Source organism: Ambystoma mexicanum, chromosome 6p, assembly GCF_040938575.1.
Source record: "Ambystoma mexicanum isolate Mex_15411 chromosome 6p, UKY_AmexF1_1, whole genome shotgun sequence".
NCBI lineage: Eukaryota > Metazoa > Chordata > Amphibia > Caudata > Ambystomatidae > Ambystoma > Ambystoma mexicanum.
The window spans coordinates 660,523,691-660,537,099 of NC_090935.1; the positions used below are offsets into that span (position 1 = coordinate 660,523,691).

The 13,409-nt window shown below is 45.3% G+C and overlaps 1 protein-coding gene across 3 annotated transcripts in view; it reads left to right on the top strand.

Annotated features, from left to right (window-relative positions):
• RAD17 (RAD17 checkpoint clamp loader component) overlaps positions 1 to 13,409 on the top strand; it is a 1,130,765-nt gene that overhangs the window by 129,662 nt on the left and 987,694 nt on the right. For all 3 annotated transcript variants that reach the window (XM_069627538.1, XM_069627537.1, XM_069627539.1), the window contains exons 2-3: positions 10,162 to 10,264; positions 10,353 to 10,622. In XM_069627538.1, coding sequence (XP_069483639.1) covers positions 10,223 to 10,264; positions 10,353 to 10,622 — 312 coding nt within the window. In that variant the 5' untranslated portion in view covers positions 10,162 to 10,222. The remainder of the gene's footprint in view (positions 1 to 10,161; positions 10,265 to 10,352; positions 10,623 to 13,409) is intronic.

A 13,409-nucleotide genomic window follows, 5' to 3' on the forward strand; every position in this document is an offset into this window, starting at 1 on the left:
TGGTGGGAGCAAGTGGGCTCTCCATGTATTATCTATGATCCTGCTTGCCATCTCCTGTACCTGTTGTTCCTGATGTAACCTGTGTACGTGCAACTTAATAAAGCAATTTGTGGACTACTATGAGTAGTGACTCATGAACTTGAATTTATCGTTGGTGACAAGGATCTTCATGCGAACCTCAGGAAATGATCAGGTACCTGAAAAGAGAAAAGGAGAGGTGTGAAATGACTGCTGCCGGGGTACAGAGTTCAGGATTAAGCAACTGCAGGAGAGGGAGACCCACTGCCCCCCAAGGCGATAGTCCCACCACCCAGGACAAGGTGACACACCAGGGCTCCTCCCAGGAGAAGGAAAGGCTGCCTGGGGAAGCTGAGATGTAATCTGAGAGGGAGTATGGCTTCCATGGAATTAGTGACTGTGAAGAGGGTCTCTCCCGCACATGAACATGGGATATGTAGGATGCCTCCTCAAGTGAACATGGGATATGTAGGATGCCTCCCTGATGATGAGATGTTTAGAAGAAACAGACTGAGCCATGTGAATGGGCCATGGGGACATGGGAGGGCAGGCATTAAGCATCCTTACTTGGTGTGAGCTGGAAGAGCATGGTAGAGCCGCTGCTGACAAGTGCTTGAGGAATTTTCATAAAGCTTGAGATGAGTGAGTACCACATTTTGCCATCTTAACTATATCTGAGGATTGGCTCCTGGGACCCTGGTCTGTGGTATGCCTTCAGGAGCTGGTCTTGTAGGACTTCAGCAATCGGTTTCGTTTGAACCCTCGAGGTCTGGTGCCTGCCGTTGAGGCGGCTTGCTCAAGGGTGATCCGCTTCCTCTGCCAGCTCTGGTGATGTCACAGTTGATGGTGGGTGTTTGCAACATGGAACCTTCACTCTCGTTCCAGTTCCAACCCATTCAGCGCTGCCTTGGATTCAGCGTTTGTCACGCTGATGGTAAACTGAAGAAAGGACCCTGCAATGTGCCATAACGTGATGCCTGTGCCATTGGGTCATGATGTTTGAAGGGTTGGCGGTGGAGGAAGAAGGAACAAGGGTACAGATCAGAGCCCTTGTCATGCTGCTGACAAAAGCTTAAGGTGGCCATGTGTGACTAAGTATAACTTCTGAGGAGCGCAAAGTCCCAATGGTCCACGGCCGCAAGGTCGCATTGCTGGGAACGGAAAATGTGAGAATCGTTCAGACTCCCAGCTCCTTTGGAGTCCCAATGCAGAGAAGAATATCATTGCAATCCCTAGAGTTGGATTGTGTACAAGTCATCACAATTAATGTAGTCGGGCACCACTGCACTGTGAATTGTTTTGATTTTGTTGGCTATACTGAAGCGGGTAGGCGTCTAGCCCCTGTTTATGTATTAACCCATTATGCCCTTGGGCACACCGCAGTGAAATGAAAGTATTTAAAAGTGTCTATCTTATCTTAAAGGAGTATGCAGCATATTTTAGTATGCTGTTGCAAACATCTAATCTGACAACACTGTGTTTGCACCATGCTTAAGTGATGTAACCTGCTGTTGTTGCCTTTCAATGTGTGTGAAGTTGGAGATTTCGCTTTTCGCTATGAGTGTGTGGAAACGTTTACTGCTAATGTTACCATGCAAAGGCAAATGTATAGAGCTAACCAATTTGAGAAATGTTCAGTTTTAGGCTGCACATCATGCAGTGAATGTGTGCAAGCAAATGGAGATAATGGTGTAAGACCTTTCTACATGAGGCCCAAACGGGTATTAATTTGGGTGTTTTGGCTGTTAGGTCACAATGTGTTTCCTGGTATTGGTGTGAGGGTTTGCGTCGGGGAGGACGTTCTGAGCCCTCATGAGGCAAGCGTCGAGGAGACGCAGTGAGCCCTCAAGGATCTTGTTTTGCGGTGTGGCAGTGAGGCCACTACGTGTTTAAGTATGGTGGTGTAGGCATGCATCAGAGCGGATGCTGTAATTCCTCACAGGGCGTTTGTCAGGAAGATGGTATAAGGCCCCACAGCGCAAGTGTTGTGTTTTGGTAGTGTCAGGAAAATACTGCAAAGGAACAATGCATTTTTGTTAGTGTGAGTTCTCACACGTGTGGTACACGGTTGTCTCCCATTGTAATGGAGATTTTCGCTGAGGTGCTCAGTTTGAATTGGTTTAGAAACGGTGTGATTTGGCAGTGTTTGGATGTGTGGTCCACGGTTGCTTTCGATAGTAAGGGAAGCATTTGTTGGCACTAGTGAGTTTAAAGGGATTAGACGTGCGGTCATGATCAGCGATAATGATGTAGTTTACTGACCCCTCCAAGGTTGATTTCTTGTTGTATTTTTGTGCTGATCAATGAGCACCATGCTTGTTCAGCCAGGTGACAGGTTCCACCCCCACCTAGTTCTCAGTAGCGTGTGGTGTAATAGTTTGGTTCTTAGTTGCCTGGCCAGCAGCTCTGAGCACAGTGTGTTGACAGCCTGGATAACCCTGCTTGGGTTTGTCACTCTGAGGTCACTGTTATGATGACAGAGTAGAAGATGTCTGTCTCAGTTGGGTGCTGAGAAGAATGTTCTACTATAGCGTGGCTAGTTCTAGTATGTTTTGTGTGGATGTTCCTTTTGCGCTTTGGACCACGGGCACCTAGAAAGTCGCTGTTTGATTTCCAGGAAATTGTGTTGTGCCGGTGTCCTCTCGCTCTGTCCTCTCGTGTGTTATCTTGTGCAGAATTGTTCTGCTTGTTGGGAGGTTTAAGGTGCGTTGAGTGTGTTTCTTCCCTGTGTGGTGTTGGTAGCGACTGCCTTGTTGGTTGCCTAACAGAAGGAGGTGTGTTATATCCCGTTGCCCCGCTTCCTGGCCTACCTGGGTATTTCCATCCTTTGTGGCTGTGATGCCATGGAATGCACAGCACATCCTAATGCTGCAGGCTGTAATGTTATGCCTTGAGCCTGGAATGTTATGCTTTGAGCTTGGTTCTGCCTGTGGACAGTTAGAAGTGAGAGAGGCATGCAACCTGGGCGGTGGGAGCCAGTGGGCTCTCCTTGTATTATCTATGATCCTGCTTACCATCTCCTGTACTTGATGTTCCTGATTTGACCTGTGTGCGTGCAACTTAATAAAGCATCTTACGGACTACTACCAAAAGGACTCATGAGATGAGATGCATCATATCAGCAAGCAATTACAAAAGTCAGATGGATGCTAGATGCCATCCAACACTGTCATCTCTTGGAGTTCAAACGAGCACAGAAACCCTTACCTCCTGGCAACAGTGTCACATCCGCATCTTCCAATTCTCCAACAAGAAGTGTGCCAAATGTTAAAAGAACGGGCAATAGAAAGAGTTCCTCCTTCATCGAGGGGGAAAACGGGTATACTCATGATACTTTGTGGTAAAGAAGCCCCACAGAACGTGGCGTCCAATCCTGGACTTAAAGTTAAACTAAAGCATTTTAAAAAAAATGGTAACTCTACAAGACATCATAAAGGCTGTAGTGCGCATCGTCACGGACAATACCACCACAATGTTTTACCTGCGCAAGCAAGGCGGAACAAGGTCAAAAACCCTGTCTCAAGAAGCTCAAGCCATTTGGCACTGGTCCATTCAGAATAACATTGTGTTGCAAGCATTCCAACTCCTGAATTTACACAACCAGCAAGCAGACACCCTCTGCAGGGATTCAACGCCATCCCACGAATGGGCACTGCACAACAACCAAATATCCAAATTCTTCTCAGTGTGGGGCCAGCCCACTTTGCTACAAAGTGCAAAGAATTTGCAAGCAGGATTCTACACCCCGGCTCTCGGGGGGACACGTTCGTGTTCCCATGGACTGGCATTTTTGCATTTGCGTTCCCGCCAGTCCCTCTGATCAGGAAGACAATCCAGATCATCCGCAGATACCATTACAAGATAATCCTGGTGGTGCTGTACTGGCTCAGACAAACCTGGTTCTCGGACCTCCTTCAGCTGTCGGCGGACAACCCAATCCATCTGGGCTCTCGCGCAAATCACCTATCGCAGAACAACTGTGCAATTCTACATCAAGACCCAGGCTCCCTCAAGCTGACAGCTTGGCTCCTGATTGTACCGAATTCGGCCATCTAGACATCATGCAGGAATGCCAGCGCATACTGGCGGCAGCTTGGGCACCTTCCACTAACCACTCCTACAGCCTGAAATCGAAATGATTCGGTGCATGGTGTACACAGCAGCCCAACCTTCAACCACTGGCCATACGACCACAACAGGCTCTTCCCTATCTACTGAAACCGGCAAAGGAAGGACTTGCAATCTCCTCCATAAAAGTAAACCTGTCTGCAATCTCCAGGTTCACCAGAAAAAGAGGAACACCTCCTCTCTATAGCGATAGGCTACTTAAGCACTTCCTAAAGGGGCTTTTTCACACTTTTCCACCAAAGAAAAGAATTCCACCGGTATGGAGCCTAAATAAAGTCCTGGCCAGTCTCATGAAACCCCCTTTTGAACCTCTATCTTTGACGCACATCAAGTTTGTAACCTGGAAAGTAGCATTCCTAATCGCTGTTACATCCTCTAGACGAGTCTCTGTACTACAGGCCTTACTGGTGGACCCTCCATACCTCCGATTTGTAAAGGACAAAGTAATCTTCTCTGCCAATCCTCACTTTATCCTGAAAGTGCCATCTGAAGTTCACAAGAATGCAGCTATCACTCTACCTACATTCTTTCAAAACGCCACCTCCCCAGTGGAAAGAGCATTTCATTCCCTGGATGTAAAAAGGGTGTTAAAATATTACCTGGAACGGACAAAATCCTGTAGAGCAGCAAGATCGTTCTTTATCGCCTTTGGCCCCTCGAACTAAGGGAAAGTCATTACAAAACCGGGCATGCAAGGTGGATATCCTCAGCGATTTCCTTCTGCCACACGAAGGCCAACAGGCCACTGCCGACTACAGCCACATTCTACAAAAGCCACGGCGGCCTCGGCAGCTCTCTGGTCAGGAGTGCCCGTCAAAGACATTTGCCAGATGGCAACATGGGCAGTACCTCACACATTCACTAGGCACTACTGCCTGCAACAACAGCACACAGAAGATGTGCAGATGGGATGAGCAGTCCTTCAACGGCTGTTCCAGTAAGGTGAGCTCTGCAGCATCCGTTTTATTTTCCTGTATGTGCATATGTATGCTGCTAGCGTGAACCTAAAAATGCAAAGGTTTTCAAATCTTTGTTTACCTGTTTTCTTCTCTTCCAGACATGTATACTGCTATAAAATCTGTTCACAGCCTGTGAATCCATGAAAGATCCAAAGCTGCAGAATGGAGTAGTTTCTTACCTGTAACTTAATTTCTCCAGTGTTGGTATGTTTCATGGATTCACATGCACCCTCCAGCCTTCCCCTCCAGGCAAACATCTTCTACAGGGGGTTATCCTCCAGCTGGAGTGGTTGGAATCTGAGGGGAAGCTAGGGTGGAGCTATATACTCGACATCCTGTTGGTGGGGACCAAAAGTACCCAACAAAGCTGATGGGATACTCAAAGGGGTCGAAGCTTTTTCATTGGAAAATGACTAAATCAAAGTAACCAGGGATTCCCAGCCTGACAACGGGGAATATTCACAGCATGTGAATTCATGAAAGATACCAACGCTGGAGAAATGGAGTTACAGGTAAAAAACTACTCCCTTCCTGGCATTCCTTGCCAGAGAAAGGTGAGGTGTTTAGTACTATAGGTGTTTGTAGATTGGCTATGAGCAATTGAAGGGGATGCCAGTGAGGGGGGGAACGCCCAGCGGTGGTATAGTTGTTGAAGGACATCAAAGTATGGGAGCTGCTGCAGCAGTTTTCATCCTTCTGGGATGTTAAGTTGGTGCTGTACTTTCTCGGTATATAGCCCGAGAACAAACATTTGTCAATTAAACAATTATCTGTGAAGTAAGCGGTTCTGTTGTGTTTGGTATCCAGGAAAGTGCCTGATGTCAGGGCTTTGGAAATCGTCGGAACAAATTGTTTTCTCCCCATGAGGAGGTTCATTCAATATTCAATCCGACCTCCACCACACTCTCTCTTCCTGTCTCACGGCCATCAAAAACTGGATGTCATCCCACTTCTTGTCGCTCAATTCTGACAAGACAGAAGTGCTTTTCTTCCCTCCTAACACTCTCTCACCCTCCCCTCCTCCTTTCATCCACTCCCCCCTTTCAATCTCCCCATCTCTACCCATGCCCGCAACCTTGGCCTCCACATCAACTCCCCTCTCTCTCCCTCCTCTTCCACCCACATCTCTCTAACCTCTCATGCCTGTCGGTACCACCTCTTCAACATCTGCAAGATCCGCTCCTCCCTCACCTTTCACGCTTCTAAACTCCTAATCTCCTCCCTTATTTTTTCCCAGCTTTTCTACTGCTCCTCTCTTCTCTTTGGCCTCCCTACTACTCACCCGACTACCCTAAAATCCATCTATCACTCCTCCATCCACACTCTGTCTTCTCGGCCCTCGTGACTCTTATCTCTACCTCACTTTCCCAACTCGGCTGGCTCCCATTCCTCTCACAATTGAAATTTCAATTCCTGTGCCTTGTCTATAAATCTCTCCATGACCTAGCCCTCCCCCTTATCTCTCCTCCCTCCTTTCATTCTGCTCTTCATCCTGCTCTCTACGCTCAGCTGACCTACATCTTCTCAATGTACCCCCAGCCCCTTGTGCCTCCTCATGTTTCCGCTCTTTACAACTCTTGGCCCCCCTCCACTGGAACTCCCTACCCCTCTCTATTCACTCCTCCCCCTCCTTCCCATCTTTCTGCTCCTCCATGAAAGCCCTTCTTCTCCATTACGCCCCTGATCCTCCTTCACTCCCGCTCCCCCTATCCCTACCCATCCCCTCCTTCCTTCCCCAACATCCCGATGCCTTGATATCAAACGCTGAATGTAAGCCCTTCCTCATCAATCCCCCCTGACTCCTTCCCTACCGCTTCCCACCTATCCTCTACCCATCCCTTCCCCTCCCACCTTCCTCCTCATCCCGATGACCTCATACAGGAAGCTGTAACCACCTAAGGGTGTTATACTCTCCCGTGACCTCCCCTCCTCCCCCCCTTCCCCCTGTCTCCTACTGAGTTAATTGTTCCATATACTGTACCACTGGTTTGTTTCAATTTTGTAAATTTGCTTCTTCTCATGTACTGTTGTTATTCTGTAAAGCGCTTTGGTGTAAAGCGCTATATAAACTCAATAAACGTAAACATAAAATATTGCAAAGCGTACCAAGTCAAGCTCAAAGGTCATATCTATACATCTCGGGAAATGACGAGTTATGCATAGCAATGTGCATTAAGGCTTATGAGAGAGGGACGGAGGAGTTCAGGACACAAGGTGTGACAGAGTTGCTCATTGTGCTTAAGAAGCACTTTTGTGCAATTTTGTCCCCTACTATAGCGAGATGGGTGCGTGAAATAATGCACCGTGCAGGGACAGGCGGTGAGTTGGTCAAGTCACTCTTTTTTTAAGACTTTTTACTTTAAGCCGATTTCAGCATTAGCAGCTACAGTAATGGGAAGCTTTGAGCATGCATAATGCTTGCCTCCGGTCTTGGCGTAGAGTGGAGATTACTTAGGCTTACAGTGCAGGGAGTCTTGATTCTTTTAAAGACTAGCATTATCCTGCCCAGGTGACACAAGTAGGGGGCAAGGGGAAAGGCAAGGGTAGAGAAATAGTAATGCTATAAGAGACTATTGGCTTGCCTTACTCCTACCCTTAAAGGGATGGTTCGCCCAACATTTTTTATTTTAAAAATAACTAGGCAATATAAAAAAAAAAAAAGATTGGCATTTTTTTTCCAAGACCCTATGTAAAATTTTGAGCAATTAAAGCTCAAGATTTGCAAAAGCAAGCACATGGGCGCATCCATTTTGTGAAATGGATGCCCGCCTGTGCTGGCTTTTGCTTTTGCGGCACTAATGAAGGCAAAGCCAGCCAGCTGTAGTAAACAAAAGCTACCACTGGGTGGCTTTTCCTTCATTGGTGCCCCGACTCGGACGACGCGGAGCGGAGACTACAGGCAGAAAAGCTGCAGCTGCATCTCGGTAAGTGCTATTTATTTTTTTTTTTTTTAAATAAGCACTAACTGCGTTTTTTTTTTTCTAAGTTTTCCGGGCTGGAGGAGCCCGGAAAACGTAGAAATAAAACCGCAGCTTTAAAAACGTTGTATTTATGTTTGCGGTAGCTTTTGAAGTGACCGCAAACATAAATACAACGTTATTGTGTTTGAAAACGCTGCAGTTTTTCTTTCTAAGTTTCTCAGGCTCCTCTGAGCCTGAGAAACTTAGAAAGAAAAACCGCAGCGTTTTCAAACACAACCGCGTTGTGTTTCTGCCTAAATCTGCTTTCCCATTTGGGGCTCTAGGGCCCCCACAGGGGAGCCCTATAGCCCCAAATGGGAAAGCAGATTTAGGCAGAAACACTGCAGCATTTAGCATTGCAGAAAACAACCGCGTAGTGTTTCTGCCTAAATCTGCTTTCCCATTTGGGGCTCTAGGGCTCCCCGTGGGGAGCCCCAAATGGGAAAGCAGTTTTAGGCAGAAACACTGCAGCATTTAGCATTTCCCATTTGGGGCTCTCGGGGCCCCCCGTGGGGAGCCCGAGAGCCCCAAATGGGAATTCAGCTGTAGGCAGAAACACTGCAGCATGTAAACACAACCGTGTTGCGTTTCTGCCTGCCTTGGCTTTCACTTTGGGTCTCCAGTGCTCTCCTGGGGGAGCACCGGAGACCCAAAGTGATAGCCACGGCAGGCAGAAACACAACACGGTTGTGTTTGAAAACGCTGCGTTTTTTCTTTCTGAGTGAGCCGGGGGAGCCTGAGAAACTCAGAGAAAAACCGCACCATTTTCAAACACAATAACATTGTATTTATGTTTGCGGTCGCTTCAAAAGCCACCGCAAACATAAATACAACGATTTTAAAGCTGCGGTTTTATTTCTAAGTTTTCCGGGCTCCTCCAGCCCGTAAAACTTAGAAAAAAAAACGCAGCTAGTGCTTATTTTAAAAAATAAATAAATAGCACTTAACGAGATGCAGCTGCAGCTTTTCTGCCTGTAGTCTCCAGTCCCCGTCCTCCGCGTACAGCACCAATGAAGGAAAAGCCACCTAGTGGTAGCTTTTGTTTACTACAGCTGGCTGGCTTTTCCTTTATTAGTGCCGCAAAAGCCAAAGCGAGCACAGTGGCGGCCATCCATTTCCCAAAATGGATGCCCCCATGTGCTTTCTTTGAGCTTGATTTGCTCAAAAATTTACATAGGGACTTGGAGAAAAAAAATTGCCAATCGATTTTTTTTAATATTGCCCATCTATTTTTTAAATTAAACATTTTGGCTGAACCATCCCTTTAACAGAAATTTGTGTTGTCTGTGGGTGAAGATCAGAGAAGCGGATGAGATGATCGATTCAGGCCAATATCTTAAGGTTAAGGAAGGAGAGGTTTCCCACTGTTTTCATCAGACACCGGCTCCCGGCTCAGGATTCCGTCTACATTTCTCGAAATGTTCAGTTACAGGCAGTTCGTAGAGTTTGATTTGGGAGGCGAAGATGAGCGTCAGATGAGCAAACTAAGAGAATTTGACTTGAGCAGGAAATGAGATGGAGGAGGATATAGACTTGGATTGGTGGAATTGGAAGTTGGGAAAAACTACTGAAATGGAGCGTCTACTTCGGAGTTGTAGTTTCCAGTCCTCCTGAGGGCTTTAAGGTTAAATGTTCAAAACTGCTTTTACGTGGTTGCTGAAGAGTTTGCTATATAGAAGTAAAGCATAATGCTGACCACCGTGTCTCTAATAGAATCAAGACTGGAAATGTACACATTACCAAAACTGAGTTTTAGTAGGTTTATTGGTATTAGTTTGGGATGCTTCCCAATGAAGATTACCCAGGCTTACAGTGCAGGGAGTCTTCATTGGGAAGCATCCCAAACCATACCAATAAACCTAGTAAAACTCAATTTTGGTAATGTGTACTAAATGTACACCTATATTTTTCAAGAGCTGTAAAGCTACATTGTTGATACGTCAGCAGTTAATTATGCTAACCTTCCAAGAATCCAGTTACTGATTCCATACATTTTTGCAGCTGAATTCGATAAGTGACTTATTTGTTCTTTGAAATGCAATTGTCTGTGTATATGAAATACATTTCAATAATTTTGCTATGTATGGTTTTTCTAGCTCCCCCTTTCTTTGATTTGTTCAACTGGCATGGTGCGGATGGAAATAATTAAAGCTGATAATGTCAAAAACTTCTTACAGCAGAAAGTTAGTGTCGGCTAAGGTGAGTTATCGTGCTCCTAGATTTTAGGATACAATTTGAGACCAATTTTGTGGATTTGTTAGCAATGTTCTCTCTTTGTGTTACACAGATCACAGACTGGGTAGAGCCATCATTTGAGGATTTATTTGGAAACGCAGTCCTCTCATCAATTCATCCAGGTTCCAAGCCATCTGAATCAGTAAAGCGACATCACAGCAATAAAGAGGACTCCTCATTGGACACCAGCCGCTTGAGCAAGTCTCTGCACCGGAAAAGGGAGAAGCCTTTCTGCACAGAGCAAATTTGCAATCCGTCTATACAACCGACAAGAGTGTGTCGCAATGACCCATGGATTGATCAATACAAGCCAGAATCACAGGTTGGTGAGCTTGTAACATTGGAGCCTTTTCTCAATGAGATCGGATACAATAGGCGTTAGTCTTGGTGCACTGCAAATGGTTACAATTGGGTGACCAAGTTTGCATTTTTTGGGTTATGTCCCATGTTCATCCAAGCAATGTGATGTGTAGAAGGTAATGCGGCAAGGCTTTTGATGGAACAAAAGGTTTGCTGCCTGTCACATGGATGTTCTGACTTCCACTCAACATTAGGGCGGTGCAGTGGCTTGATTTGCCATTTAGCGGTCATGCAAGGGTGCAGTGCTATATTATGCCATAGTGAAGAAATTCTAGACCTCCCAGCCTTTTTCACATATTTTCAACTTTTGAATGACTTAGACATTGTCACATTCTGATTGCTTAGTAATGAGAGCCTTTCTATGAACTTCTAATCCTTTTTTTAGTAATGGGTGCATATTGTTTTTCTGGTGCAGTATTAACCATAATCTGCGTCTTGTGGCTTTGTATGGGCTTGTTTCCCATCTGGTTAACAAAGCATGTAGGGGCAGATTTTGAGTATTCCAGAACTCTGAAAACAGCACACATACTGACTGACAAGACCGCTGTGCTTGGTGGTTTTTGAGGCATTGTGTAATGGATGCCCACAGCAGTGCATCATTCACGCAGTGGACTGTGCTGATTTCCCGTGTTCCTGTTTGCATGTGTGGTTTGCTGAAGCATTGCGTCAACTGGCACTGCCGCTCTTCTGACACAAAATAGTTGCCTTGATATTAGGAGATTGTGGGGCATTTTGAGGTGATTACGTACGCACAACACTTGTGTGTGATGATGCACTCTAGGACAATTTGTTCAATGTATTTATCTGCTTTGTGGCAAGTGCATTCATCCCCCTGTCAGGACACCTCTCCATGACCAACCTATGGATGCACATTCGGGCTGCTATCTTCCCTCACACTTACCCATTAGTGTCCTGCTGGTGTGGTGTGTGACAAGAGTAGCCTGATGTGTTGTTTCCACTAAATTGTTGCATTCACCCATGCCCAATTCCTACAACCCATTCTTTAGGGGCAGCTCCACAATAATAATGTCCACAACAAGTAATACTGTCACTGTCGGTCTTAATTGCTTGTGCGGCCACAGCCATATTATCAAATGTAGGTCATGGTCGCCACATAGCCTCTCACACCATCTGTTTCTTTGGTGATGTGCATCCCTGAGGAGCATGTCCCTAAAATGTGGGCCATCAATCTCTGTGATTGCACAATGTGATGTCCCTGCTGGTGTGACCTGAATCGAACACAATTAATAAACAGAGGTAGATAGACCTTTCAGCAGTTAGGCCCCAAACTTATATCAAATACCAGTGCACAATTTTATTAAGATACAATAGATTAAAAAACACACACACGTAGAAAAAAAGCAATACATGCATAAAAAGACTTATTAGTCTATGTGACCTCGATCTATCCAGCAACTATTTTTACATGTGGTACCCAGCTGTATCAGGGTCTTATTTGACAATCTATTGTAGTTCTTGTAGAATCTATTTTGTAGAAGCATTTTTTTAATCTCTTGATTTTCAAACATTTGTTTATCTTCATAATGCAGTTACTCAGCATATGTTTATTTTTCTTAGTTTTCTTAGTTTTCATCACAACTCATCAACTGTATCTTTCAACAGGTTAATTGTAATGTTTTATTTTCTGTTAATTGATTTTTCAAAGTACCAAGCATTTGACCTTAGGTAAACCTTATAGTGTATTGCTTCAGGTAAACAGTTGAGTGATGGACTGAAATGTCCCGGGACAGAAGGGAAAACATTTGCCAGGAAAAAAAGACAACTAACTTTAGAAATAAACTTTTTTTTTTGTTTATAGGTGACCAGTGATCTTGTACATTGGAAGAACTATGGGGGTAGAGTGAGCAAGGTGAAGTGGATGTTGTTGGAGGCTTAGTCCTGCAGGGAACTGGTGTGTGGCTGGTCAATGGTGGTTTAAGATTGAGACACCAGAAAGCAGATGAGCAAGAGTCAGAGATGCGTGAATGAGAATGCTGACAAATGTTTGATTCTGAGCTGGTACCCAACAGCATGGATGAGTGGATTACCAAACGTGCAATTGCCAAGAGGAGATGAAAGCACAAAACAAGCCAAACAGCAAGAATTGTGAGTGAGGATCCCCTACCCAAGAGACAATGAGGCAGAGAAAATTAATGACCGAACTATATTAGACCTTGCCCTTAGAAAATCTGAAGAAACAAAGCTGAAGAGGGGGGCCTGTGGAGAGGAGATTCATAAGGGAGAACCCAAAGAGAAGGCCCAGAAATTCAAGATTTGTGAAGGGAAGCTACAGAACCAAAAATAGAATTTTGCAAACTGAGCCAGGAAGAGCCTCTAGAACATAAGATTTATAATTGAGCTTGCAGAACAAGGGGGTGAGATTGTGGACTATGACAGTGCCATCTGTGAGGGGATTAACAGCCTGAGCTTTTTTCATTTGTATTTAATAAAATGATGCAGGGAATTCCCACTCAGAAGGTGATCTCTGCTTTTCAGTGTCACCTTAATAAATGCTCCATGCCAAAAACCATAGTTTACCCATGTGACCCTGCTAGGGACCGTCTCCTATCTCATCCCAGCAACTGATGATTTACAGTGGCAACAGGGGTAGGTAAAAAGTCACATATACACTCCTGAATGCAGTATTGCTGCAGCGCAAAGTTCTAGCAGGTGGGTGGTTATCTTTGTAATCACAGGCACCCCTGGGGGCTTGATGTCAATATCTAAAGATACACTATGACTGGTTTGA